The sequence below is a fragment of the Toxorhynchites rutilus genome, chromosome 2, assembly GCF_029784135.1.
Source record: "Toxorhynchites rutilus septentrionalis strain SRP chromosome 2, ASM2978413v1, whole genome shotgun sequence".
NCBI classification, from domain to species: domain Eukaryota; kingdom Metazoa; phylum Arthropoda; class Insecta; order Diptera; family Culicidae; genus Toxorhynchites; species Toxorhynchites rutilus.
This window is the reverse complement of record NC_073745.1, coordinates 281,806,968-281,833,521: the sequence shown is the minus strand read 5'-3', so window position 1 is coordinate 281,833,521 and position 26,554 is coordinate 281,806,968. Positions and strand designations below refer to the sequence as shown.

The following is a 26,554-nucleotide window of genomic DNA, read 5'->3' as shown; positions in this document are numbered from 1 at the left end:
GAATCGCCGGTATTAACGTTTCACCAATAATGACGAAAAGACTTGGACAGGCTAGTTACCCCGAACAAAAATTCAAAGAAATTTCTAAAGGTTTTAAAAGAAATCTATTTTCCTTTCCACATGAAGAAGACGAAGAGTCGAACTTGAAATAAAAGGCAAAAGAATTTGATGAGATTATCAATCAGCTTAAAGAGAAATTTGACTACACAGTGACAACAAGATCAGAAAAAGTTTGAATTTTAACAGTTTTGCCTAAGTCTTGGTCCGCGCAAAAAATGGAAGAAGAATTTGGCGTTAATAAATATATGGCAATTGAAGCCAAAAAACTGGCAAATGAAAGAGGTGTATTGTCGACACCAGGGCCTGTCAATTTCACTTCAATTAGCACATCGTCACTCAATAATGTGTCTATCGCTTCTCAGAACAGAACCAGAACCATGCAGGCTAAAAATATATCTACTCTCTTTTCACGCACAATAAGAAAAATATCTCGTCTCTTTCGTACATATTCCTTTCATTTCACGTTGATTCTTTTCATTCTGCAAACAAAAGCGACGTTAGAAATCGTCACTTGGAAATTAATTTGACGCATCCATGTATTCTGGCAGTTTGTATAGAAATGAATGTTTCCTTGTTGCATTCGAAACTTATTCACTGAAACTAATGAAAACGGTGCAGTGAGGGTTGTGTAGTATGCCTGCAGGAGTAATTATTTACCGGCGCTAGTTGTCAGTGTGATGAAACGGATAGTGGTTTGGTCGGATACTGGATACCGGTCAGCTTCGAGTCCGGATAGCCGAGTATGTGTTTGTGCTTGTTCGTGTACGTGTATTTGTGTGGGTGTTTATGTATGTTCGCGCGTTTTTTGGGTGTTTGTGTGCGTGTGGGCGTGTTTTTTTTTGCTTGCATGCAGGTGTGCGCTTTTTTTATGCGCGGGCATGTGTAGGCGTGTTTGCGCGCATTTGTGTGCGCGTGTGTACGTGCGTTTGCGCGTGTTTTTTTCTTGCTTGTGTGCAGGTGTGCGCGTTTTTTTGTGCATGGGAATGTGTGGGTGTGTGTGCGTACGTGTGCACGTATTTGTGCGTATTTGTGTGCGTGTGTGCACGTGCGTGCTCGATTCTTTCCGTGCGTGCGTCTGTGCGTGTGCACGTTTGTGCGTGTGTATGTGCTTGTGTGTGCGCGTTTGTGCGCACCTGTGCGTCCATTTGTATGTTTGTGTGCGCTCGCGTTTTTGTGCACATGTTTGTGCATGTTTGCGCGTGTGTGTGCGTGTTTGTGCACCCAATGGTATGTGCGCGCGCGTGCTTCCGGCGTTGTGTATGCGTTTGTGCGTGCGCTCGCAATTCTGCGTGGGCACGCTGAAAGCGCAGACCTAGTCGAAAATCGCGTAATTTCGAGCAAATCGTGTAAAAAAATCGCGTAATTTCAAGCAAATCACATAAAAAATCGCGTAATTTTGAGCGAATAGCATAAATATAACGCAAAAAACGCATAAAAAATTAACCAGCATACTTGCAAATAACATGCTTCTTCGTAACATGGAATACATGTTTGATACAGGAAATACAGGGTGGGCCATTTAAAGTGGAAGGATTTGTTTTTGCAATAGCAAAGTAAAGAAGTGGAATTTTAATATTTTTTTTGAAATTCATTTATTTTGGTCCAAGGAGATTTGTTCTAACTACTTTTTGATTATGATATCTCGTAAATGACCGCCTCTGCCCTTGACCGCAAAATGTGCCCTTTTTTCGGCATTTTCCATCACTTTGCCCAATGTTTCGGCCGATATGGCAGCAATTTCTTGTCGGATATTGTCTTTCAGCGCAGCCAGGGTCCTTGGTTTACCAGTGTATACCTTGGATTTTAAATACCCCCATTAAAAAAAGTCAGGAGGCGTCAAATCAGGTGATCTCGGTGGCCAGTCATAATCGCCGTTTTTCGATATTACTCTTCCGGGGAACATTTCGCGCAATAATTTGGTCGTGGCAGCCGCTGTATGGCATGTAGCGCCGTCCTGTTGGAATCAACACGAATTATGCGTCGGAGAGTGGTTCGAGCGATGCCTAACTCTTGCGAACGATGGCGACCTGATGTCGATGGAGTCTCTGCAACACTGGCTCGAACGGCATCAATATTCTCGTCGAAACGTCTTAGTCGTTGTCTGGACAGATGACTGGCATCACCAACACTACCAGACGATATAAATTTGGCATATAATCGACGTATAGTGTTGTCTTCAGGCGATGTTTTAACTTTATTTTTATTTTTCCACGCACGTTTAGTTAACACAATTGAGAAGTTATTTTGAATGTACAGCTGAACAATTTCAGCGCGTTGTTTAGGTGTGTATTGTTCCATGGTTAAAATTGTACTGAAATGACGCTTCCAACGCGGTATGACATTTGTTAATCTGACATCTCTGTCAAAAGTTATGGGGTTGCCAGATGCTTCCACTTTAAATGGCCCACCCTGTATAATAAAATGAAGACAGTTCAAATCGGACTATTCTTTTCACTCTTAGAGAGGGTGAAAAACTCGAGAAAGGAATAGTCCAATCTGTGCCGTCTTTCATTTTATTACATTTTCTGTAACAAACATGTATTCCAAATAACAGAGAAACATGTTATTTACAAGTGATTGAAGAATTTTGAACACGGTCCGCGACGATCCATTTTGGTAAATTAAAACTTACGTTTGAAAGCAGCAAGCATTCTCTCAAATGAAAATAAATATAACCCGTTCAAGCAGTTTTAATCGTCAGTGAAAGCTTCTGCTTTTATACTTGTAAGAGAACGAAAGAGGAAAGGAACGAAACAAAAGAATCAATGTTACTGTATGCGTAGAGAATATTTCGTTTCCACTTCACCCCGATACACTGAAATTAATCCACCGAAAATGACTGTAGTGGAAGTGAGAGTTGTATGAATAAAATTCAATCACATTTATTAGCTTCGAAAATAACTAGCCCTGGTCGACACCACATAGCAAATATGGACCAAATTTAAGTGAATATGTTAAAAATCATGTTTCGGAATTTTATAATGACGACGATATCAGTCGATCATTACCTGGAGAAAGAGACTATGTTTCTGTAGCCAAAGATGGGAAGCGTCAACACATCCAAAAAAGGTTATTAATAACATCATTACGGGAAACTTTCAACAGATTTCAGGAACTTAATCCAAATTGCAAAATTGGATTTAGCTCTTTTGCATCAATGCGTCCGAAGCATTGCAAATTGCTTAGTAGTTCAGGAAATCATAACGTTTGTGTTTGTACATTCAATGAAAATGTATATCTTATGCTTCATAGTCTCAAAAAATATTCCTTTATTATTTAATGCAAATAATATATGGAAAAAATACTATGTAACATATCAAATAGATCAAAATACTGTTACCTTCGTGAATGTGAAAAATGCCCAACAATGGACGAGTTTGGAAACTGGTTTCTAGATGAGCTTCAGGAACGCAATTTAATTGAAATCACTTATGCACAATGTATTTCTGCTGATCGATGCGACATAGAAACTCTTGTAAAACAGGTGGAAGAATTTGTATCGTATTTTTGCGAAAAAATAGAAAAATTACTTACTCATGATTACATTAAAACACAACAGTCCATATTTCTTAACAATATAAAAGCTAATTTGCAAGAAAATGAGGTTGTTGTGATTTGCGATTTTTCCGAAAATTATTCATTTATGCTTCAAGATGAAGTAGGTTCATACATATCGTTAGTTGAATGTCTGCCATTTTACAATATGGATCGTTTTAGCATCGCACAACGTGTTAATTTTGTTAAATTATACTATAAAAATGATGAAAAACCGGCAAATGTTTTTCGAGCATTACGGACGGATTTTGGTCGTCATGGACGGCCTACAGAGCACACAATCGCTAATGTAGTGCGTAAATTCGAACAAACTGGATCCGTAGCGGATATTGTGAAACCTGTGCATCATCGTAATGTGCGTTCGGCCGAAAATATTGCTGCTGTTGCTGCCAGTGTGGAGGATGACCCGAATGTTTCGATTCCACGGCGTGCTCAGCAATTGGGCTTGTCAAACACATCATTGTGGCGAATTTTGCATTTGGACTTGCACCTACATCCATATAAAGTCCAACTGGTACAAAAATTAGAGCGTGGTGACCATGGAATGCGTCGGGCATACGTCGATTGGGTGAACGAACAACAGCAGCAAAATGCTGAATTTTCGCATCAAATTTTCTTCAGCGATGAGGCACATTTCGAGCTCGGTGGCTGTGTGAACACCCAAAATTTCCGTATATGGGGCTCAGAAAATCCACACGTGATTGTTGAGAGGCCATTGCATCCGCCAAAAGTCACTGTTTGGTGCGCATTATAGTCTGGTGGAGTCATCGGGCCGTATTTCTTTGAAAATGAGGACGGCGAGATGGTAACTGTGAATGGTGAGCGCTATGACCGCATGTTAACCGTTTTTTTTTTGCCACAAATTGAAGATATGGATACGGATGACATGAGGTTTCAGCAGGACGGCGCCATGTGCCACACAACACGACCAAACATGGCCATATTGCGAACGAAATTTGAGGGACGCATAATTTCGCGTTTTGGTGATGCCAATTGGCCGTCCAGATCATGCGATTTGAACCCGCTAGACTTTTTTTTGTGGGGTTATGCGAAAGACCGTGTCTATGCCAACTCTCAGCAAACTCTTGAACATTTGAAAGTCAACATTCGTGAAGTTATGACCGAGATACCGCCCCATATGTGCCGAAGTCATCGAAAATTACCTGTTCCGGATCAAGGTGTGCGAGGAAGCCCTAGGTGGACATTTGAATGATGTTGTATTTCACACATAATGGCATAAACCAAACTTTAATTTGAAATAACAGTTTCATCGAAATTCGAATTCTAAGTGTGTTTTATTTCAATTTACTTTCGGAATTTAAAGTTGGAAAACCCTGTACATTAAAACGGATGGCAACAATAGCTAGTTTGGCTAGGCAGCATGAACATCCGATTACGAGTGCAAAAACGTTATTTGACGGGGCTAGCAAGCGAAAAGAAGGCTATCTTACAAAATTGTCATTTTCATATATAATTACGTGATGGACCAAGCCACGTGACATCAATACCAGCACAGAACGCATAAGTCAGCATTCTGCTCACAGTAGGAAACGTAACATCATCAACAACCATGAACCACGCCACCCGATCAAAGTCCATAGACGCCACCATCGAATCCGAAATGTCTCATCAGCAGATTTAGGTTATTTAAGATCTCACCTTCGATTAGCTAGGGCATTATGTGTACAACCTTGTAGCGAATAAGAGTAAAAGAAATGTTTTTTTTCGATTAAACGGTGAATGTTAACGTAATTATATGTTACAAGAAGAATATGATCAGGGTGTGGAAGAGTTGAGTAGCATGTATGATAACACTAAACAAATTCCAGGTACCCAAAAGTATCATTCTTTTGTACCTGTATCCGAGAATGAAGTAGCAGCAAAGTTGTACTCTAACGACAATGCAGCAAGTTATCATAATGTGTATAGAAATATAAGAAAATAATGAAAAAAATAAATTATATACAACAAAATTGTTAGTTGATAAAAATAAATGTTGATAAAAAATAAATGCTAAAAATTCTAGTATTATTATTAGTATCTCTTAAACTCCGATAAATATAGGAATTATTTGACCAAATTGTAGAGAATTATATTTCTTCCTTTTATAAATGTTGTGTTCTGTTGGCGCAACATGTATAACATGTTAAAAGTTTGTATTAAGATTAAAAAAAAATTAATCTCGCTACGTTTTATGTTAACCCACATATGTTCAAATGATTTTCAACGTAACTCCTAAACATATATTTTTACTATGATGATGTATTTGGAAAAGTTGTTGGAAATTATAAGCAAATTCATAAAATTTCATGAACATGACACGACAAACATTTTAAAAGCGAATATTTACTATAAAAAAGACAATAAATTAGAAATATGTTTCAAAATATCTCGAGAATGGCTACATTTAGAAGGAGATTTATAATGAGCTTTTTTGTTTAAAATCACATCAGGAATCATAATTTGTGGCTAAAAATGATTGTTAACATACAAAAACTCGAAGTTACGAAAATTCATAAAAATTCGATGTCCCACAAAGTTCGTCAAGAATAGTTTTACCATCTTGGACCCATTTTTTAAATTTTTTACATGATTTCTATTTTATATGAAAAATTTTTAAAAAAATTAAAAAATATGTATTTTGGATATTGCAATTTAAAGTTTTTTTTTGTAAATAAAAAAAAGAGTACTAATTTTTTTTCTCAGTGTATATTTTTTTCATGTTTAGACATCAATACTCTATAACTCTTTCTAAGACACTATTTCGGTACGACTCATAGTTTTTGAGATCAAAGATTTCTCCTACTAAAATTGATACGCCCTTTTCAAAAGTTACGCTTGAGTCAAAAAAATCCCAATTGCTGTGGAAAACTCATATTTCCTTCAACCCATACGGAATACAAACTTTCATTCGAATCAAAAATACTCATGTTTTGTCATTTGTCGATTTCATTTGGAATTGCTCCGTTGTACCGTAATTTTTAAAATATAACCCTTTTTCGTAACCAGTCGCGTTATTTAATAGCCATACCTCATATACACCGTTTCGTTCCACAATATTTCGCCATTCTGCACAGAATTTGTAAATTTCAACTTCCCAGAATTTCTTTGGGTATACGTCGAAAAACTGGGAAAGGTATTTCATGATATCTGGTGAGTCACATTTATTACAGTATCCCGAACAAGTAATAAGCTGAGGAAGCAATATCTGGCGAATACGGCAAAAACCACAAAAAAATGGTCGAATTGTCAAAGAGACATCAGATTTGGCATTGTCCAGAAGTAATACGACCTCCAGTATATCGGATAACTCTTACCTTCAACTCGCCTAAGAAGTGCTCTGGATCGCTAACTTTATTTTTTTTAGTTGTGAACATTATTTGTTCAAATTTATCAGACACAGCCTTTCGGCAGGCAGCTTTGTCTTAGATGCCAACAACTCGAGTTTTAAAACAGCTGTCATGTATGCTCTTGGAACCCATTGATAGACAGTTTCTAAAGCCTACCGGGTTTCCAAGCAGGGCCAGTAAGATAGTCGATTTCACCTGAAATTTCATAATTGCAGAATTAATACAGAATAATACCGAATTCTGTGTTGTTCGTCTTCCATATTCGCTAGACCTCGAAAGCTGTATCGACACCCGCACCTAAAAAATAATGGGCTTTTTAATACATTCGACGAAAAAATAAGAGGTACAGAGGGTGAAGTCGAAATTTTAAAATAATTTCTGGAATGCTGTAACTTCGTGGAAAATCAACATCTGAAGATAGAATATCTACATTTGAAACCTTCAACTTTCAACACAAATGCAAGAAAACGAAAGTTACAAATTGTTCATTCTGAAGGTACGCATGGCGTTTTGTACAGCTGATACAATTTGCGATGAAATTCTTCTCTAATTTACTTAAAATTTTGATCGTTTGGCTAAAAAAATGAAACGTTCATAGGGGTTTTGGGGATATAACAGGCTAAACTTTTACTGCTAAAATGCTGCAATGTTTGCAAAATTACAGACTATTTTCTCAAAAACCACAAAAACAATTTTTTGGTCTTTTTGAAATTCGATGCAAAAAATATCGTGTTTTTCGTCGAATCAACAAATTATCTTCGTACAGAATTAATTGGAGTTTTTAAAAGTGCCTTTCTTAATGTTGACTTAATTAGCAAAAAGTCTACAAAAACATTGAAAAAAAAAACATAAAGTAATCGATTTTTTTTTATTTTGTCCCGATATTATCATTTACTTTATTTACACACACAGCAAAGGATCGCTTATTATACGCAAATGTGGTTCCGCTAAATATGTGTCCAGCTTAACTATTGGAGTAGCTTCTGGATCATGTAAGGCTTGAAGTTTGCCAACCAATGCATCGAACTCCTCCCACACAGATGACCACGCTTCATCTGCAATACTATCAAATAAATTTTTATTGCTTGCTTCATTTTTTCTGATGAAGTTTTCCATTTGATACCAATATGCGAAAATTGAAGTTGATGAAAAGTAATTGGCAATTTTGTGACTGCGGCCATCTTGGATTTGGATTTTTATGATCTACTGTCAATCTGTTTCACCGTAATCAAAACATATATTGGGAACCTCCAATGGTGCACCCTGTACTATTGATGAATGTTAAAAGCACAGCTGATTATGTCAGACAAGCTTTGAAAACAAACTAACATACTCGTTTTTAATGAATACTCAATACAGACAAACCTGTTTTTGTGCGGTCTTTTTTTTGCGTGATTCCTTGTTTGTACGACTCTTTTTGGGCGATTTCATTATGACATCGGGTCTTGAATCACACAAACTAATCGCACAAATAATAAATTGCACCTAAACAGTCACACAAATGAGATATCGCACAAAACAACAACTGTACAAAAACAGGTTAGCCTGTATTAAAATGAGATGAATTGGACTAATAATCGCTACATTTCCCCTCCGTATCCGCCCTCAGCGGTGATTTTTTTCGCTACCAATCATGATTTCTCCATGAAAAGGAATTCATGTTTCTCCGGTTCGCTACCATTCAAACTAAATTTAAAACAGAAACCCCTAAAGGATGGTTCTTAACCAATGGAATATACGATTTGATATAAGGCACTCTATTGTGGTGTGAGACCCGTGATTTTCGATCCATGTTTTCAGTTCCAGTTTGAATGTGAGTTCATATCTTTCAATCTGGTTCTCTGTCAGGTATATAGCCATTTACGTGAGAATGAATCTCAGACTGGTTATATTTCTTCATTCACAAAATATTATCTTCAATCATTTTTTTCCACGTATTCGTATTTTATACGAAATTAATTGAGCGTCGTTGCGAAATGACGACATCGCCGATGCTCCCCCGGCAACTGGGGGCTAATATTCGAACCAAACAGAACACGGTGAACGGAAGAGCTAATGAAGAATGTCGTTGAAAGATGATGAACGAGGGGATGCCTTCGCAAATTGAATGGTGTGAAGTAGTAGCCAACTGGCTAACCGTTCGCACCGCTAGAATGCTTTTGCCATCTGTGAAGGAAGGGATAACGACGGAGCAAAACGGGAGACTGTAGTAAATTAATAGTAATAGAGAAAGTGCTGTTTGTGGCCGTTGCAAAGAAATGTATTGTGTCGAGCCGGTTCGCTCATTGGCGCGCATAGTGATAATGGATTGGGTTTTATCGGATCAACTCAATTCATTTCTGATGTGCGGGGGCTACTTCTTATCGGGTCATTTGGTTCCACTCGACTGCCGCTACAGTAATTCAATTAACTTATACGTGATAATGGTCGATCGTATTGAGATTTCATAAAATAACGAATAATCGTAACACGCAAAGAGAAGAAAATCGATCCACAAGAAACGCGTTTGGCACCCGAAACAAAAATATTCACTTCGGAGAAACAAGATGTACGGCGTTTCTGAGATTCCTTCGTGAAGTAACTGTCACGCGGTTGAGTCTGCACTAGCTTCTGACGCCCTTTGTGTAAAGGACGAATCAAAATAGATGCACGCAGCTGCTGCCGTGATTACAGAGCGCTATCGAGATCGTACATTTATTTTTAGTCCATTCATGACTGAATGCGGTTACTTTGTCTCGACAGGAGACAGGCAAAGAGCGTAGGATATTTCATCACCCATTCAAATGTTTCTATTTCTCTGAAAGAAAGTGTGTTCCGTTACTCCAAACACTAGGTATCGAGGAGTATATCAATTTTACATTTTGTAGAGTTTACACCCAGGTTTTTTTAGAGGTATTTTTTACGAGTTTTTTTGCGCGGATTTTCCAATTAAGGGGGTATTCTAGTGTAGAGACACGAATTTCGGACGTTTTTTCGAACTCCGTAAAAATAAAACAAAGAATATTTTTACTATCCATTATATCATTATTCGTTTATCTATCTTTCAACAATAAAACAAAAATAGGACGGAAAAAAAATATTCATAATTAGAATAGTTACATGCTGGTGAAGTGAGGGTGTTCAAAAAAAAGTTGTGCCATGGCGTACACGATTCCAGTCCTTCTGGTTATCTGAAACAAAAAAATCGAACAGATTCTGAATCAGTAAAGATGTCGCTATGGCATGAACCTCGGACAAGTCAAAAACATGGGTTTTAACAAAATGGCGGCCGTTTGAAAACAAAAATGCTGTTTAAAACGTTTTTTTTTGCGTTTACCGATTTTTTAAAAATAGTAAAATTAAAAAGTTATAATTTTTTATTGGTTCATGCGATAGAGAGATGTATGCAGATTATTTTCATATAAATTTGACATAAATCGGTTCAGTAGAACTTGAGATATCGTGTACGCCAGTTAGAAAAAAAACTAGTTCCGAGAGAAACGCGTTTGAAGTTCATTGTGATGGCCGTAACAGGTTAGATACCACATCACTAAGATGGCTCTAACTAGGTAAATAATAGGATTTTCGATAAGTCCTTTCTAGAGTATATTCTTGAATGCCTAAACTACAGAAATATGGTAAAAATAAAATTTCGATTTTTTCAGATTTCTAGACTAGAATACCCCCTTAACGCGACACCTGGGCAATATCACATCTCTCAGCTCACATTTCTATTTCATGCTCCCTCAGAGAATATGACAGTAATAAGTGCTTGCGACGGAACTTAGCGTCTATGACGAAAATTAGTGCCGCACTCGATCACGATGCTTACGTAGATTGGAGGTGACCTGTTTTTTTTAAGCGGATTTTCCAATTAACGCGGTTTTTTTACGAGGTACGTATCCCCCGCGTAAAAAAAAACTGTATTTAGTTTTTAGGGGAAATCATGAAGTTTAACTTTTAAATTTTTACATTTAATTTGCTTCACTCGTTACAACTCATCGCAGCATAAGTGCAGTCAAATCGCGTATTTCTCGAAACCTTGTTTTTCCACGGCACGTTTATGTCAGGATCAACAAGAACGATTTGACTCATTTTTCTTCCAGCATGTAAAAATGTATTTCCTATCGCGTAGTATAGTGGTTTATCCATATTTCGGTTTTTAAAATTTTATATGAGCACTAGCTGACCCGGCAAACTTCGTCCCGCCCAAAATTTATTTTAGGTTATCACATCTACGTTTTCTTACTAAGCGCACGTTCATGGGTCCAATCGCAAAACTGTTTTTTTTTCAAAATATATATTTTATTGAGGCACATATGGCGTTAGCCTGACGGGCCCGTGAGTTCAATATTTTGACATTTTTTGTCTATGTTAGTAATATGTAACCGATTACTCGCGGTTGGCTCGAGGTTAGTTTTACAAAGATTCTCATAATTGGGATGTTGCAGTCTCCAGTGCTCTGTATGTGTGGCCGACACGGGATACTTCCTATTGGGGTGCAACTGACCATTAATCAGCGACGGCCCCCTAGTCTGTACCTTATATCAATCGTGGTTGACTCGATGAATCCAAGGGAGAATTGTCACTGGGCGGAATAATCTTCAGCTCGTGTAGAGTTATTATTCGATTGATTGATCTTCTAATCTATCCTTCAAAACTATTTTTTTCTATAAAATTTCAGTACTTCTACCAAAACTCGACATTACAATATCAGATTATTTTCAGACACAATTTTCATGCTATATTTTTCATCCACTTGCAAATAACAAGTTTCTCCGTTACATGGAATAAATATTTGAAACAGAAAATATGATAGAATGGAGACAGCCCTAAATCGGACAATTCCTTTCTCGAGTTTTGCTCTTATCAACACAATCGGCGATCCATTTTTATCTATATAGATAGAAAACGATATAGGAGTGCGTTCTATCACATTAAAATCCATTTCCATTTTCGAACGAAGATCAATTTCGTTACCGCAAACATCAAATGGACTAACAACGCTTGTCAATATTTAATTGTAGAACACATGCGAATTGATTTTTTCGAATTTTCCCATTTTGCTTCAGAGTTTTCCGAAAATTTTCAATTGTCATGTTTGGTTGAAATATGTGCATTATTTTTATGAGATCCCCTCTTCTTTCCAGAGGAGGAAGGGGTGTCATACCATCATAGAAACATTTCCCGTACCCAAAAACCCTCACATCTCAAATTTGGTTCCATTTGCTTAATTAGTTCTCGAGTAATGCAAAAATTTGTATTTCATTTGTATGATAGCCCCCCTTTGAGAGGGGTGGTGGAGTGTCCAACCACCATAGAAACATTTATTGCACCCTAAAACCTCCATATGCCAAATTTGGTTTCATTTGCTTGATTAATTATTGAGTAATGCAAAAAATTGTGTTTGATTTGTATAGCACACACACTACACTACCGTTGTCCCATGTTCCAAAATCAGCAACTGAGAAAAACGCAATCAAAGTTTTCTCGCATATTTGTCTACCAAAAGCTTTAAGCATTTTAATTTAGCAATACACCGAGTTTTTTATAAGCACTAAGTTAAGAACGACATTATCAAATCGCCTTCAACGGAAAACATCTCACAACGGCTAGAATCAATATCGCTGGAACAGCAAAAAGTAGCAGTCGCGCTAAGGGAAATTGAATCACCACCGCGCATAGGAGCAGCCATACAATTCCACCATTCATTAAATCAACCATGAGAAACATCGATATAAACAAAGCATGAATCAACCAACACCGTTATCATCCCGCACAGCAGAAAGCATAAACACCAAACTGAACCTCCCGGCTCAACAGGACACATCAGCATAAAGTGGCGCGCGCATCATATTTCACTTTTGACGACATCGCATCGCGATAAGTGGTAGGACGAAAAATGCAGCGTAAGATAATTTTAAGTTTCGAACCAACGTAAGAAACCAGAAATATAGTTTAGTTTTATGTGAGCTCTCAATCAAAGTACATCGTTTTATTTATAAAAATTCAAAAATCTCCATAGGGAACATAACTACTATACTCTTGTTTAATGAAATGTGATGATATCCTCTCACTGAATCAATCAAGCTTGATTACGGGTTTAAAAATTCATGGTGGGACTATTATGCCTAGAATATCAACATGGGACAATTGAACTTGATGTTGTTTTTTGATAATCTGGGAACAAACAATATTTTTTTGTGTTTTTCCGAAAAATTATGCATAGAAACATCGTTTTATGAAGAAATGAGTGATCTGCAACACCTTCGCAGAATATAAATCTCATTGTTATTAGGCGTTCGCTAAAAAGGTGTACACGTGTTCTGTTAATCTTTTTTTTTATTTGTTTGAGAATTAGTTCGTTCTTCAAAACCAGAAAAGAGTGCATTAGGCCTGCTGAAAGAGTGACATGAAATTCTTGTATTTGAACCGACTTATTCGATATGGATCTACAAAAAACACATGGTGGGACAGTTATGAATAGAATATCAACATGGGACAATTGAGTTTGATGTTGTTGTTTTTAAAAGTTGGGAATAAAGTATATATATTTTTTGTGTTTTTCCGTGAGATTATGCATAAAAACAACGTTTTATGAAGAAAAGTGAAAATCGTCAAAGAATAACATGGGACAACTATGCGTAGAATGGCATCACAGTGGTCCCTCAGAAATTCTAGGTGACATTAAATAGAAAAATGAACAACAATGCCTGACCGAATGAATGGTCTAGTTTTGTTCTAAAACCTTCAAGGCATCTAGTATCACATATGGCAACAGTGTTCGCGCCGATTTTCGTTGCGATAACGACGTAGCAACGTAGTGTTTGATGCAGTGAACCAGTGTAGCGATAAACACGCATGTTTTTAAAATTTTGCACAAGTGCTACAAAATACGTTAAAAAATAATGTGATGGTGTTCTGGATAGAGAATTCTATGCTGAATTCAAATTTGTATTCCGTTTTTGGTTTAAAAATTTTTGAACTGTAAAATGAGTGTTTGAAAGTAAGTACATTTTCTACACTGAATTTATACAAAAGTAGACCTACAAAAAATTCTTCAAAGTTTTTTATAACAAAATGTCTTCCTTAGGGTACCCTCCACACTTTCCCTTTATGACTTCTGTCCACTTCTGACCACTTTGCGAAAAAAATGCCATAAATATTTTGATACTCCACACGTGTTTTTTCGAAAATTTTGTTATTTCATCCCCTCCCCCTGCATCCTCAAAAAACTATTCAAAAATATATTCAGCACCTTCGAAAACCCCCGTACACCTAATTTTAAGGCATTTCCATTCATTTTTCTATTTTATGCCACCTAGAATTTCTGAGGGACCACCGTGTGGCAGCCCTCCCTTAGAGAGAGGGGTGGAATGTCTAACCACCATAGGCACATTTATTGCACCCTAAAACCTCCACATGCCAAATTTCGTTTCATTTGCTCGATTAATTCTCGAGTAATGCAGAAATTTGTGTTTCATTTGTATGGCAGCCCCCCTTAAAGAGGGGGGAGGGGTCTTGAACTTCCATAAGAACCTTCCCCGACTCCAAAATCCCCTACATACCAATTTGCATGTCGATTGGTCCGTACGAACCAAAGCATGATGGGTGCATACAATGTGATCACGGATGTTAGAAGCAAGGTGGAGCACAGTCTTGCATTTCGTATAAATCGATTTTACGATAGTGTATATAATAAAACCGATGTTTGTTACACCGAATTAAGACTTAGTCTGTAGTGATAAATAAAATAGGGGTTTTCGTATTTTATACGATTTTAAAAGTACACAATTTATCCTTTGATCGACACTGTGTATGATTTCGATACGATCTAACTTTATATGCGAGTTCTAATATACCAAGTTATGCGATTTAATGTTTGTTGGGGTATGTGAAATGAATGTCAGATTCAATGGACATCCCTACCAGAAAATAGTATATTTTACTCGATAACGTAAGTAAATTTGAATGTGTCATATATGAAGACTGTGATGAGAAAAAGCGCGCATTTACCATTTTGACCTTTGAAAAGACAGCCCAGTTAACGAGCGGAATTCGTTAACTGGGCTGTGCTCTCCGCCCATATATTTTTTTTTCGAAGTCCTCATTAATATAGGTATCAGATGAATAGATTTTGAGAAAACATTGATTTTTCGAACCACCCTAAAATGAAAATGAGCACCGTCATGAAAAAATAAAAAAAAATGTGGGTCTAATTTCCTTGTGAAAAGGAACAAAACTAGCACTCTTTACGAAAATCTGGGAACCACTATATCGGTTTGGCATGGAATGGTTGTATAATTACATTGAAATCAGTCGAGCTGTTTCGGAGGAGTTCGATCTCGAACATTGTGACACGAGATTTATACATATAGATTTGGTGCAAAAACATTACCATGCGGTTACTTTCCAAAGATCTGCCGATCGATTTTTCGAACAGCTGGTCGTTAATGAGTTAACAATCACCTCTGGCATACATTGGTTCAACTATTGCATCTTCGTATAAATGAAACAGAAAATAAACTTTGTTTGAACGATTGAATGAATTAGGAACTATTCCGATAGAAAAGTCAACGATGAAAGCGATTATAATTGCTAGTTTGATAAACCACTTTAACACCGGATGCCATCCCTAATTTCAACGGAGCCTAGATAACAATTCCATAATCGAAATGCAAACCTAATAATAGACGTATCAAAATCAAGCAGATGGAAAACATCAACACTTCCGATGGATACGTTCGCTGTTGAAAGAAACTTTCGGCGAGAAAGAAAATGCTATGTGAGTGCACCTCACTCAATTACAGCCACAAATCTCTCCGTGGATTTATTTACACACAGTTATGAGTTTACTGAGAACTCTCAGGCTCTCATAAAATTACAATTTTATGCTTCTCCTTTGCTTGAAATTGAAGCTTTGTTTACCCTATTAACGGGTCACTCGAGGGGATTCCCGAAACACTCAAGCTGTTACCATACACAGTCCATTGATAATGGCCTCGAGTGGCATTTCGCTCCGTGGCTTACCGCAGGATGAACACGCGCGTTGTGAAATTTAATTTGCTACCCATTATTCTGGGATTGATAGGCCCCGGGTTGTTTCGGCTTTGTGTGTCCCTTCAGTGCGGTATTCCACGCGTCCGTCACGAAGCGCTGATAGTGAGAGGTGGCGCCACCCGCCATGGCGAGTGGCCTTGGCATGCAGCCATTCACCATCGCACCAGTCCAGGATCCATTGTTGAGTACGCCTGTGGTGGATCTTTGATTAGTCATCAATTTGTGCTGACCGCGGCCCACTGTACCGTCAATCAAAACACCGGAAACAAACTGTCGCGAGGAGGACTGTTCGTCCGTTTGGGAGTGCACAATCTGGAGAGCATTGATCCGGAGATCGCACAACAGTATTCGGTGAAAAATGTGTACCCGTTTGATAAGTTTAGCAGACAAAATATGCGTAATGACATCGCGTTGTTGGAATTGAACGAATCGGTGCAACTGACCGACTATGTTGTTCCGGTGTGTATCAACAGGCAGTTCAATCTGACGAACGATGTCGGCACAAGTGTGGGTTGGGGTTTAACGGAAAACGATGAAGTGTCCCCGGTTTTGAGACTGGCTCGGTTGCCTGTTATTGATGACATTGATTGTTTGGAAAGTGATCGCGATCTGTTCGGCAAAAAATTCCACAAAGGGATGTTTTGTGCTGGCCATACCAATGGTACTTCTGTGTGTAACGGGGATAGTGGTGGCGGTCTGTTCTTCAAACGCGGTGAAGCCTGGTATGTAGGGGGTATTGTGTCGTTCAGCAAAATCCGAGAAGACGGTAGCAATTTGTGCTACACAGAAGGTTATGCTGGTTTCACCAAAGTTGCGTGGTACTTAACTTGGATAAGCAATGTCACTGGGATTGACTTAGACGGCGATGGGTATCCTAATCCAAAACCAGTTATCAAACGAAAGATGGTTCCATATCTACCAAGGTTGAGCGATGAAAGTGAGGGTATATGATGGATTTATGCCGAATATTCACAAACATGATTTTTACATTACAGAATGTCTGGAGTATCAACAATCTAGAACCCCGGACTCAAATGACAGGAACATTGTTGTGATTCGCGATCAAGGTGTGCAGACATGTCTGGCAAACGTCATAAGCGAACGATATCTCTTAAGCACGGGTAGTTGCGTTCGCCGCACAATTGACCAAGGTATAACAAACAAATCACACATTATACAATTATATTCATCAGCATGAATATATTCCACAGCGTCCTTTACTGCGGAATTTTACACCAATCGGTACAATTTCCGCTTACACAATCTAAAGCCAATGCTCCATCCAAACCAGTCCACTACCACAAGTGGTGGCGTTCCCCGAGATAGCGTAGTCTTGATAGATTTGGGACGCGACCGCGATGAGTAATACAAATGCAACACTCAATAATAACCACTGTAGTAACCTAGTCATGTCACCATTTTTTCAGATTGAAACCAGATATTGCCTGCCTTTGGACGGATCCCAACGAAATCACGAAAGACGTCGTCAAGGGCGTTATTTGGCCAACGGAGATTGGCAGTGGGGCACCGTTTAACATTAGCGAAACGCACGATGGGAAAGCGATCACAACCAGTGAGAATATATCCTGTGATGATGATAGGATCATTCTGGGAGTACGAATATCGCTGCGGAAGGTGGGTGAAAGTTACTACCGGATGGTTGGACCGTTGATCCATTGCGAGACGTCCATGTACGCCAGGCTAACCGGCTATTTGGATTGGATCGAGGAGACTGTGTGGCCCAAAAGAACACATACGTAGTGCGTGATTCTGCTGATACATTTTGTGTCAAAAAGCCGAAATGGGCCGTGTTGTGGAAATCATCAATAGAAGAATTGATTTCTTCATTTGAAATAAAGTATATCTAATTGGTTAAAAATGTTCAGATCCACTCAAACAAGTCATCATTCCGGAATAATACTCAAAGATTCTTACCAAAAAATCATTTTTTCTGTCAAATTCAATTGATTTATGAAGAACAAATAGAAAAAATCATTCAATATAAGACCATCGCTCCGAAAAGCAATCGATAGTTTCTAACTTCACCAGCTCGAGGATCTCAAGCTTTCCCCCTAAACAAAGACAGGAATTTGTATTGTTTCGTTTTGTTATTACTCTATAAAGTATACCCAAACAGGTCAAGCAGCTACCAAGCAAAATTGCGAAAAGGCTTCAAGGCGAAGCGAAATTCAAGTGCTTTCTTTTTTTTTATCTGTATTATAGTGATTTTCAACTCATTTGGCTGGTTCGTCACTTGTACTTCCATTTTTGGAAGAATGTCGGGAGTGAGAATTGAACTCGTGACCTTCAGCGTGAGAGGCATGGATGTTACCACTACGCCAGATCGCCTCCTCTCAAGTGCTTTCTTGCACCTTTCACGGGAATGTGGAGTCATATCGACGTAATTCCGCGTTGCTGTCTTCTGGAACCCTTTTGCATCCACATTCCTACTCGCTCATCGTCGAACCGTTGTTGTTGTTGTCGAGAACGAGAACCCCGAATGAACAACGGAAATTATAGAATCCACCCGTTTGGCTTTATTATAAAGGTATGCGAGCAAAAGTTTTTCTGTCTGCCTTTTCGCTTGTTGCCCTGCGGCAAACAAATCAAACTTGATTGAAGTTTTTTGTCCGTTATTTGTCCTCTGCCATTCCGTTCTCTCTCTCTCTCTCTCTCTCTCTCTCTCTTGTATGGTATCAACAACAGAATATTATGAGAACAATAATGATTCTTTAATTTAGTCTTTGATATAAATCGCGGCCTCAATAAGAGAGATACTAAATAATGGCCACCTTACTAGTGATGGCACGTTCGTTCGGAAAATTGATTGTCGAATAAAGAGCCTACTTCAAGTTCTGTTCTCAACATGATGAAACTTTTACCGAAACAATAAGTTTAGAACGATGATCGCTCGGTCACAAGCAGCGGGTCGTAAACGCGCGTAATATAAGTTTGTATATCATGAATACCAAAAACACGTGCGCGAAATCATCGGAGATCACCCAAAATGGCATCCGTTTCGTCTGGCACAAATCTACTAATATCGGAAAAAAGTGCCGAGAATCCGTTTCCCTTTTTTTAACCTAAAATCACAATTTCCTTACCACCCACTTCTAAGCACCTGAATGTATAAGCTTGGTCTTTTTAGGGAAATTAGTCAGTAGAAGATAAATACCTGGGTCATGCGGAGTCAATGAAGTATTTTTTTCAAGTTTATTTTGCTTGAAAAAAAATATTATCTTAGAACTTTTTTCCCCTCATACTATCTGTCAAATATTTCTCCGATCAAAGAATCAAACGTTTTCGTGACTCGGACTTAGTTTATTAACGTTTGTGTCTGAAGCAGAACTTTACTCAGCCAAATGTGGCCAATTTGATTGAAAGAGGCGTTGTTCAGTGAAAAACTGTTCTGCCCATGTTTGCATAGGAGACGTAATCACCAACACCATTAGTGTTGGAAAAGCTTTTTTTTTTTGGCCTACAAGCATAACCCTGCAAATTTACAATGAAAGTATCTGTCCATTTGAAGGATATTAGTGGCAAAAAGAGAGCCTACTAGCAGAGAAGAGAAGTGGAACTTGAGAGAAAAAAGTGGCAACGATTTGTGGCAAGAAAATGTAAACAGTGAAAAAATTGACAGATAGTTTACGCTCTAAAAATTGAACATAATGTTAAGATGTCTCTAAAAGGGTGGGAGACATCATATATAACATGGGAGGTTCGTATATAATGTTATGAATGTTAGCATCATCATGATAAACACGGCGAATGGGATAGAAATTACGAACCGAAATTGAATAAAATATTCATATAGACGCTAAAACGCTGTGGATATATATTATAATGCATTTCTATCGGTTTATGTATAATGCATTATCAAAATAAATCCATATGTATTTTAATAATAATTTGCTGTGCTATTCATAACAACATTTATGATCGTATTCCACCAATGATGACAAATGTGTAATTTACGAATGAAGCTTCGCCATAGAAACTGAACATTGAATAAAAAAATTAAAATGTGGTAAGAGCATCAGTTGAAATATTTTAAAGCATTCTCATCGGAATAAATTGAATGATACAATAATTATACGACTAAATAATGTAGGTATGCTTAAAAAACAACATTAAAATATGATTTCTGTTTTTTTTTCAGTTTTGAACGATGGGGTGCTATTTTTATTTTTTTAAATACCCTCTGTTGATATTGTATCTAGAATTTACAAGGTAATAAAACGTTAACGTCAATTAGTTTCTAGTAATCAGTTTTTTAGTTGCAGGGGAAATTAACACCAAACTATATTTTTTTAGTATTATATATAGATTCCATGCCAAACCGACATAATGGTTCTCAGATTTTCGTGTAAATTTGTAGTTTTGTTCCTTTTCGTTAAATATTAGATCCCATTCTATTTTAGGGTGGTTCGAAAAATCTATGATATGATCGACATATCAAATTGGCCAGTTAGCGAGTTTTTTTACATGCTATACTTGCAAAAAAAAATTGTTTTCTTGATTATTGATCGTAATTGTTCTTTATAGTTTTCATTCAAGGGCGCTGTTTTTTATATTTTTTCACGAAAGCTGAGGATTTATTAGATAACATATCCAAAAATGTGTTCTTCCTTTTTAAATTATGATTTTTCAAAATTAACCGATGGTCCAAAAATAATAATTTTCATCTTTTTTCCAAAAATTAGGTATTTTAAAAATTCATAACTTTTGATCTAGGGGGTCTTCGTAGCCACTTGGTTACGCGTTCGCTTACCAAGCGATCGATCGTGAGTTCAAACTCAGGGCCCTCAATTGACCATCTTTGTGTTGTTATAAAATAGCTACGTCCACGCAACCATCATCAGCGATGGAAATCGATCCACGGTGGAACAAAGATCGATTCATCCATACAACTGCTCTGCTCTGCAAGAAACATCGGGCTGCTGTTCTATAAATAGCCCAACAATGATCAATATCAACTGTCTCTGCTGTCCGGTCTGCTGAACAATGGATGAACAGAAAGAATAACCTTACGCCTAAATGGCTACTACTGTGTAATTTATCATAATGTAATGGAACAGAAAACTTAACGCCTACATGGTTACTACTAATTACTGTGTAATTCACAATTTATAGAAACATTAACATATGTACATGTACACGATTAAACCCGGCTCTGTTACAGCTAAATGCTAATGAGCCTAATAAATAAATGGGATAAAAAATGAGTGGGTTATATCTATGATATAACCGCAAGGTTGACGGGGAACTACCTTAGCTTAGCAATCATTCGTTTGTATTGATTAAATTCTTGATTGAATGAAACAGTTTCCAAATTCAATTGAGTTCAATATATTTGCTCTGTGAGTGAAAAAAATGAACAAATGCCGTGTAAAGTCAATTAATTTATTGTGATTGATTGTTCTTCGTTACAAGTAAATTTAATGACGGATCTTTTACGTTTGGTATGATGACTAGAACAAAATATATGTTCGGAAGAATTATCAAACGTTTGATGAACCAGCCTAAGGCTGAAAATCTTTCCAATAAAGACAAAAAAAAATTTTCAAACGATTATTTTATTTTACATTTCCCTCTGAAGTTTACATCCCAAAAGTGTACATACTTCTCGAATCTCGAATTTGCTTGAAACTGGGAAGTTCATTCGCTTCTAGTGGCTGCACGATTTTCCCAGGTTCCTAAGTTCAGAAGATCATGTTAGGACAGACATATTCCACTCTGCACAAAGGCAAGCGAGGACAAAAGTACTCGCAGTTTGCATTTATTTGCAGAGCCGATTTCCCCAGAAACCTCGGTTTTGAAGTCTGTGTTAGGTAAACACATTTCAATCGGAACAAAAATACCCCCGATTTGTATGAATTCGCAATGCCGATTTCCCCACGCTTCATGGATTTGAAGTCTGTGTTAGGGAAACACATTCCAGTCGGAACAAAAATACCCCCGACTTGCATGAATTTGAAATACCGATTTCTCCAGGCACCTTGGTTTAGAAATCTCTATTAGGGAACACATTTCGGTGGGAACAAAAGCTCCCCCTACTTTCGTGTGTTCTTCTTCTTCTTTTTGGCTTTAAGAGGGTTTAAACTTTTCAGTTCACTCACCTCTAGGCTCTTTCGTGTGTTTGCAATGCCGATTTCGCTGCTTGGTTTTAAAGTCTGTGTTAGGGAACATTTTTCGATGAGAACAAAAATCCCCCTGCTTTCATGTATTTGCAATGCCGATTTCCCCAAGGCTGCTTGGTTTTGATGGCTGTGTTAGGGAAACCGTAAATCGGGCCAATCAAAACGATACAGTTAGGGCGTTTAGATAACGCCTAATATTTTACAGTTATTCAATTGTTTATCTAATGAAAAACAACATTTTGTTAGTTGCGATAGATGCGTAGAAATATTCCCTATCAAGTAATGCAAACATCTCTCCTATCCAGTACGAAATGTTCGAGCTATAAGCATTCGAAATCTTTCATTTTTTCCTGCATGTTCTGTGTTTAGGTTTTCATTTTACCCTCCATATATTCCGGTTAGACGTAGTCGCACGTCAAAAAAAAACTTTTGATCTACTGAATCGATTCATATAATCGACATAGTTAGTTTAAGTCAATAATTTCACACTTGCAAAATTTTTTTTTTATTTATGAAAAACAGATACAATTATTAATCACGAAAACAAAATTAATTTTTACGCAAGTGCAATATTTTTCCAAAAAATTCTTGGCTTTAATTTGTTATATCGATCATCTGAATCGCTCTAGCAGTTCAAATGTTATGAATTTTTGAGAATAGGAAAAAGGGGAAGAAATTAATATTACGAACTATCGGTTAAATCTAAAAAATTATAACTCAAAAAAAAATAAGAATATATCTAATTTTGAGTAAAAAATATAAATGTGTAAAAAAATCCTCAGTTTTCAAGAAAAAATATAGAAAAATATAGCGCCGTTGGTCCCGAAACCATGTAAACTATAAAAACGGATACAATCAAGAATTACGAAAACAAAATTCAATTTCTTGGAAGTTTGATATTTTTCCAAAAAGACCAGCTAATTTACTTCAATTTGATGTATCGATCATCTGAATCGGCTTAGTGGTTCAAAAGTTATGAGTTTTTGATAAAAGTCATTTTGGGAAAAAGTGAAAAAATCGAATCACCAAAAAAAATAATAATACAAGTTCAATGTTTTACCATAACGAAAACAAGCTACCAATTTTCCAAAAGTCTGAAAACCACTATATCAGTTTGGCATGGAATGGCTGAAGTAATACTGCAATAGTTCACAAATTTCAAAGTTCGCGTTTTTCTTGTTGGCTTTTAGTGCGGCCATAATAATAATTAGAATTACTGCATTTGGATTGATGCTAGAAAATATCATTAACTTCCTTAAATAGTGGATGTGATATAATTCACTTTATATATGTATATATATATATATATTAATAAATGTTTTCAAACGAATACATTTGTCAAACAAACTGCATAACTAAATACTTTTATACTGTGCCTTCTTTTTCTGAGTTTAACGTTCAAAGACCCTTCAATAAAAATGGCATTGGAACAACAGAGTAAAACTGACATACAATTACGACAGATGATTGCTTTTTGATTGGCGCGTGCTCCAACTGGTGAACCGCCAATTAAAAGGCACTCCAACTAAAAAACGCCAATAAGCAAATGGTACTGTAAAACTGTGAAAAATATATAAAAAATATACAATCTAAGACTCTTTTTGTTGTTTATGAGTTTGTTTTTTTTAAGTTACTGCTTGGCATGTTTGCGGATAACGGAAAGATATGATATGTTGGTTTGAAAGTTAAGAATTGGAAAAAAAAAATATAAAATTCATGTGAATGGAGACAATCTTTGTGTACAGCACATGCCACTAGGGCCTCTTGCTGATGAGGTAAGTAAGATTTTTTACAAAACGTCATAACTTTACAACCATTGAGTCGATTTCAAAAATCGTCATATCAAATGAAATCTTATTCTTTTATGAATCAACTTTAATCTGTCATTCTGTCATTCACACAAACTCAAAAATTAAATACTAAAGAAAAACTTTAATTATGACGCTTAGAGAATTTGCGACTTAATTTTCCACAATTCGCTCTTTCACACCAATATTTTATCTTGTCGCAATTTTAAACCTCTCAAATTGAATTGTTAAAATGATAGGTCACAGAACGAAAAGCAGGAGAAAATAACAAATAATGGAGGGTAAATAATAAAGCAATATTAATCATGGATTTTTAATAACCATCTCAGAAAAATATTGAAAAAAAACATTCCTTTTTTAATTTCTCTTTCAAATGTTGATAAAATTGCACTGAATAGTTAAATAAGAGCAATATTAATATTTGAATAAACTTATGTAATTATAAACATGTTTATATAAACCTTCCCATCTTCTCATTCTTCATTAAAGACATTGCGTCAAGACAGCTAGAAATCCATATACTCTCAAATCAAGTGTGCCTGAAAAAAATATATTCTTCACGTAAACAAGCGATGAAAATGTGGACACTTTTTAGTAAGTGAATTGTATGGAGTTCCACTGCTGTGCTACTAGGTTTTGCGGATTAAAACATATTTTTCCATTTGGAAAACACTTGCGTCTATTTATGCGGACAATCAATCGTGTTAATGTACATTTGTCCGTATAGCTAGACGTAATCACCAGGTTGCTTTGTCTGTAGTGGATCTTTTCGATAATAGTCAAAACGTCTTCGTCGATAGTTTCAGTTGTTGTCGGATAGAATCAAAAAGGTTTGGAAGAAACTCCAATGGACTAACCATATCATTAAGAAATTGAAGATATCGACAAAAAACAGCTGAAAGATGTTTTAAAACCTTCATTCAATTTCATTGATCAGCTTTAGCTTCAGAAATCACATAAGGATTTTATGATTAAAAATGTTTTGGCTCTAATACCGATAGATAAACATGACTATTTGCCAGAGACTCAGATAGATTAAAATTTTAAAATTAGTTGTTAAAAAAAAATATCGACGTGTTTTTTTGAACTTGAGTTAATTATTCAAAATAGATGTTCGCAAAATAAACTATACACTTGAATTTGCAGTAAAATTTTTATGCTGTATCTCAATCGTAAATCTTCAGATGGATACCATATAGACAGAAGAAGTATTGTTTATATTGATAACGCATGATCAAATGGGCTGTTCATTTATGTAACTGATTATTATAAAAATAAGTAAATTAAACTGACTGGTTATTTAAAGTCTGATTTTTCTCACTTACACCAACGTTATGAGTAAATGTTGAGTAAGTTGAATTATTCGATATCGAATTTGATTAGTGATAATGCTAAAAACCAATATTATATACATTATCTACTTGAAAATTCAAAAGCAGAAATTTAAGTAGTTACAATATAAAAAAACGAAATTGCTTCTCTACGTTCATCGCAGTGCAGTGAACAGAGAATAGGAACTATATAAGCAGCGTTTCAATGGTTTCTTATATTCATCTATTGGGAAACGCTAAGTGATAAGATACTATCATGAAAAGCGTTTTTAGACTTTACAAAGAATGTGATTCAAATGTAGATTTGACTTAAAGCACAAAATACTGGTAATTATTGAACGATGTATGAAAGCTGTATGGAACTACGTCCGTTATGCGTACAAACACTGATTTTTCGAAAACATTTTTTCAAAATTGCTCAAATGTTTTCGAACAAAAAATGTTTGTTCGTATGTTGAGTATACGTATTACGTTGTGTAGAATGCGTAACAGCGAAAAAGTCGATTTTGTTCATTTTGTCGTTCACGTCTCCTATACAAACATGGGCAGTGTTATTCCGAACAAGGATAGCCGTGTCTGTGGAATAAGTACAATGGTTGAATTATTATAAACAATACTAAATCCATGTAGTTGATCATTATAAGAAAAGTAACATCTTTTTCCCCTCCTGATTATTGGATCTCGTTTGATATTTCTATTGGATTCTTTTTGACTACCAACTGGATTCTATCCGTATAACCCAAATAAATACAATTCCGACGACGGATAGAATACTAACTCTTTGCTCTTATTTTGGCAAAGTCCGGTATATTTCCTGAAATTTGATTGATTTTATAATTTAGGATACTTTATCACTTGAACTTCAGGATAAGGCTGGACAGATTATACATTTCGTAATTGCAGTGATATTTGAACAGTTTTTTGATTAAGATTTCAGAACGATATGGCACATGAAATTTTAGGATGAAGGAAGCAAGAATAATATGTTCATTAGGGTGCTAATGAAAATGGTCATCTCGAATTTCAAAAAGTAACCACATAAAAAATGTTCAAAACCTCGAAAAAACACCCTATGCAGAATATCAGCTCAATCGAATGTGAGGGAGAGTGGCGCAAAGTTTTTTTGAAAATCGAAAAATCACCCAAGGGGAGAGTGAAGGGAATTGGGGTTTTCGAACAAAAAATTTTGATGCCAAATGTCTTAAAACTGCATGAAACGTCTAGATCTACTGTCAACTCGAAAAAACATTTTTTTTGCAAAAATCGACACT

At 36.5% G+C, this 26,554-nt stretch overlaps 2 protein-coding genes across 3 annotated transcripts in view; one reads left to right on the top strand and one right to left on the bottom strand.

The window, feature by feature from the left end:
* LOC129765118 (snake venom 5'-nucleotidase) overlaps window positions 1-26,554 on the bottom strand; it is a 106,428-nt gene that overhangs the window by 57,909 nt on the left and 21,965 nt on the right. The gene's annotated exons all lie outside the window — the stretch shown is intronic.
* On the top strand, window positions 15,952-20,053 carry LOC129765120 (serine protease 55-like). Its single transcript, XM_055765004.1, has 4 exons — window positions 15,952-16,941; window positions 17,000-17,155; window positions 17,216-17,366; window positions 17,432-20,053. The coding sequence occupies exons 1-4, from the start codon at window positions 15,981-15,983 to the stop codon at window positions 17,763-17,765; spliced, it is 1,602 nt and encodes a 533-aa protein (XP_055620979.1). The 5' UTR covers window positions 15,952-15,980; the 3' UTR covers window positions 17,766-20,053.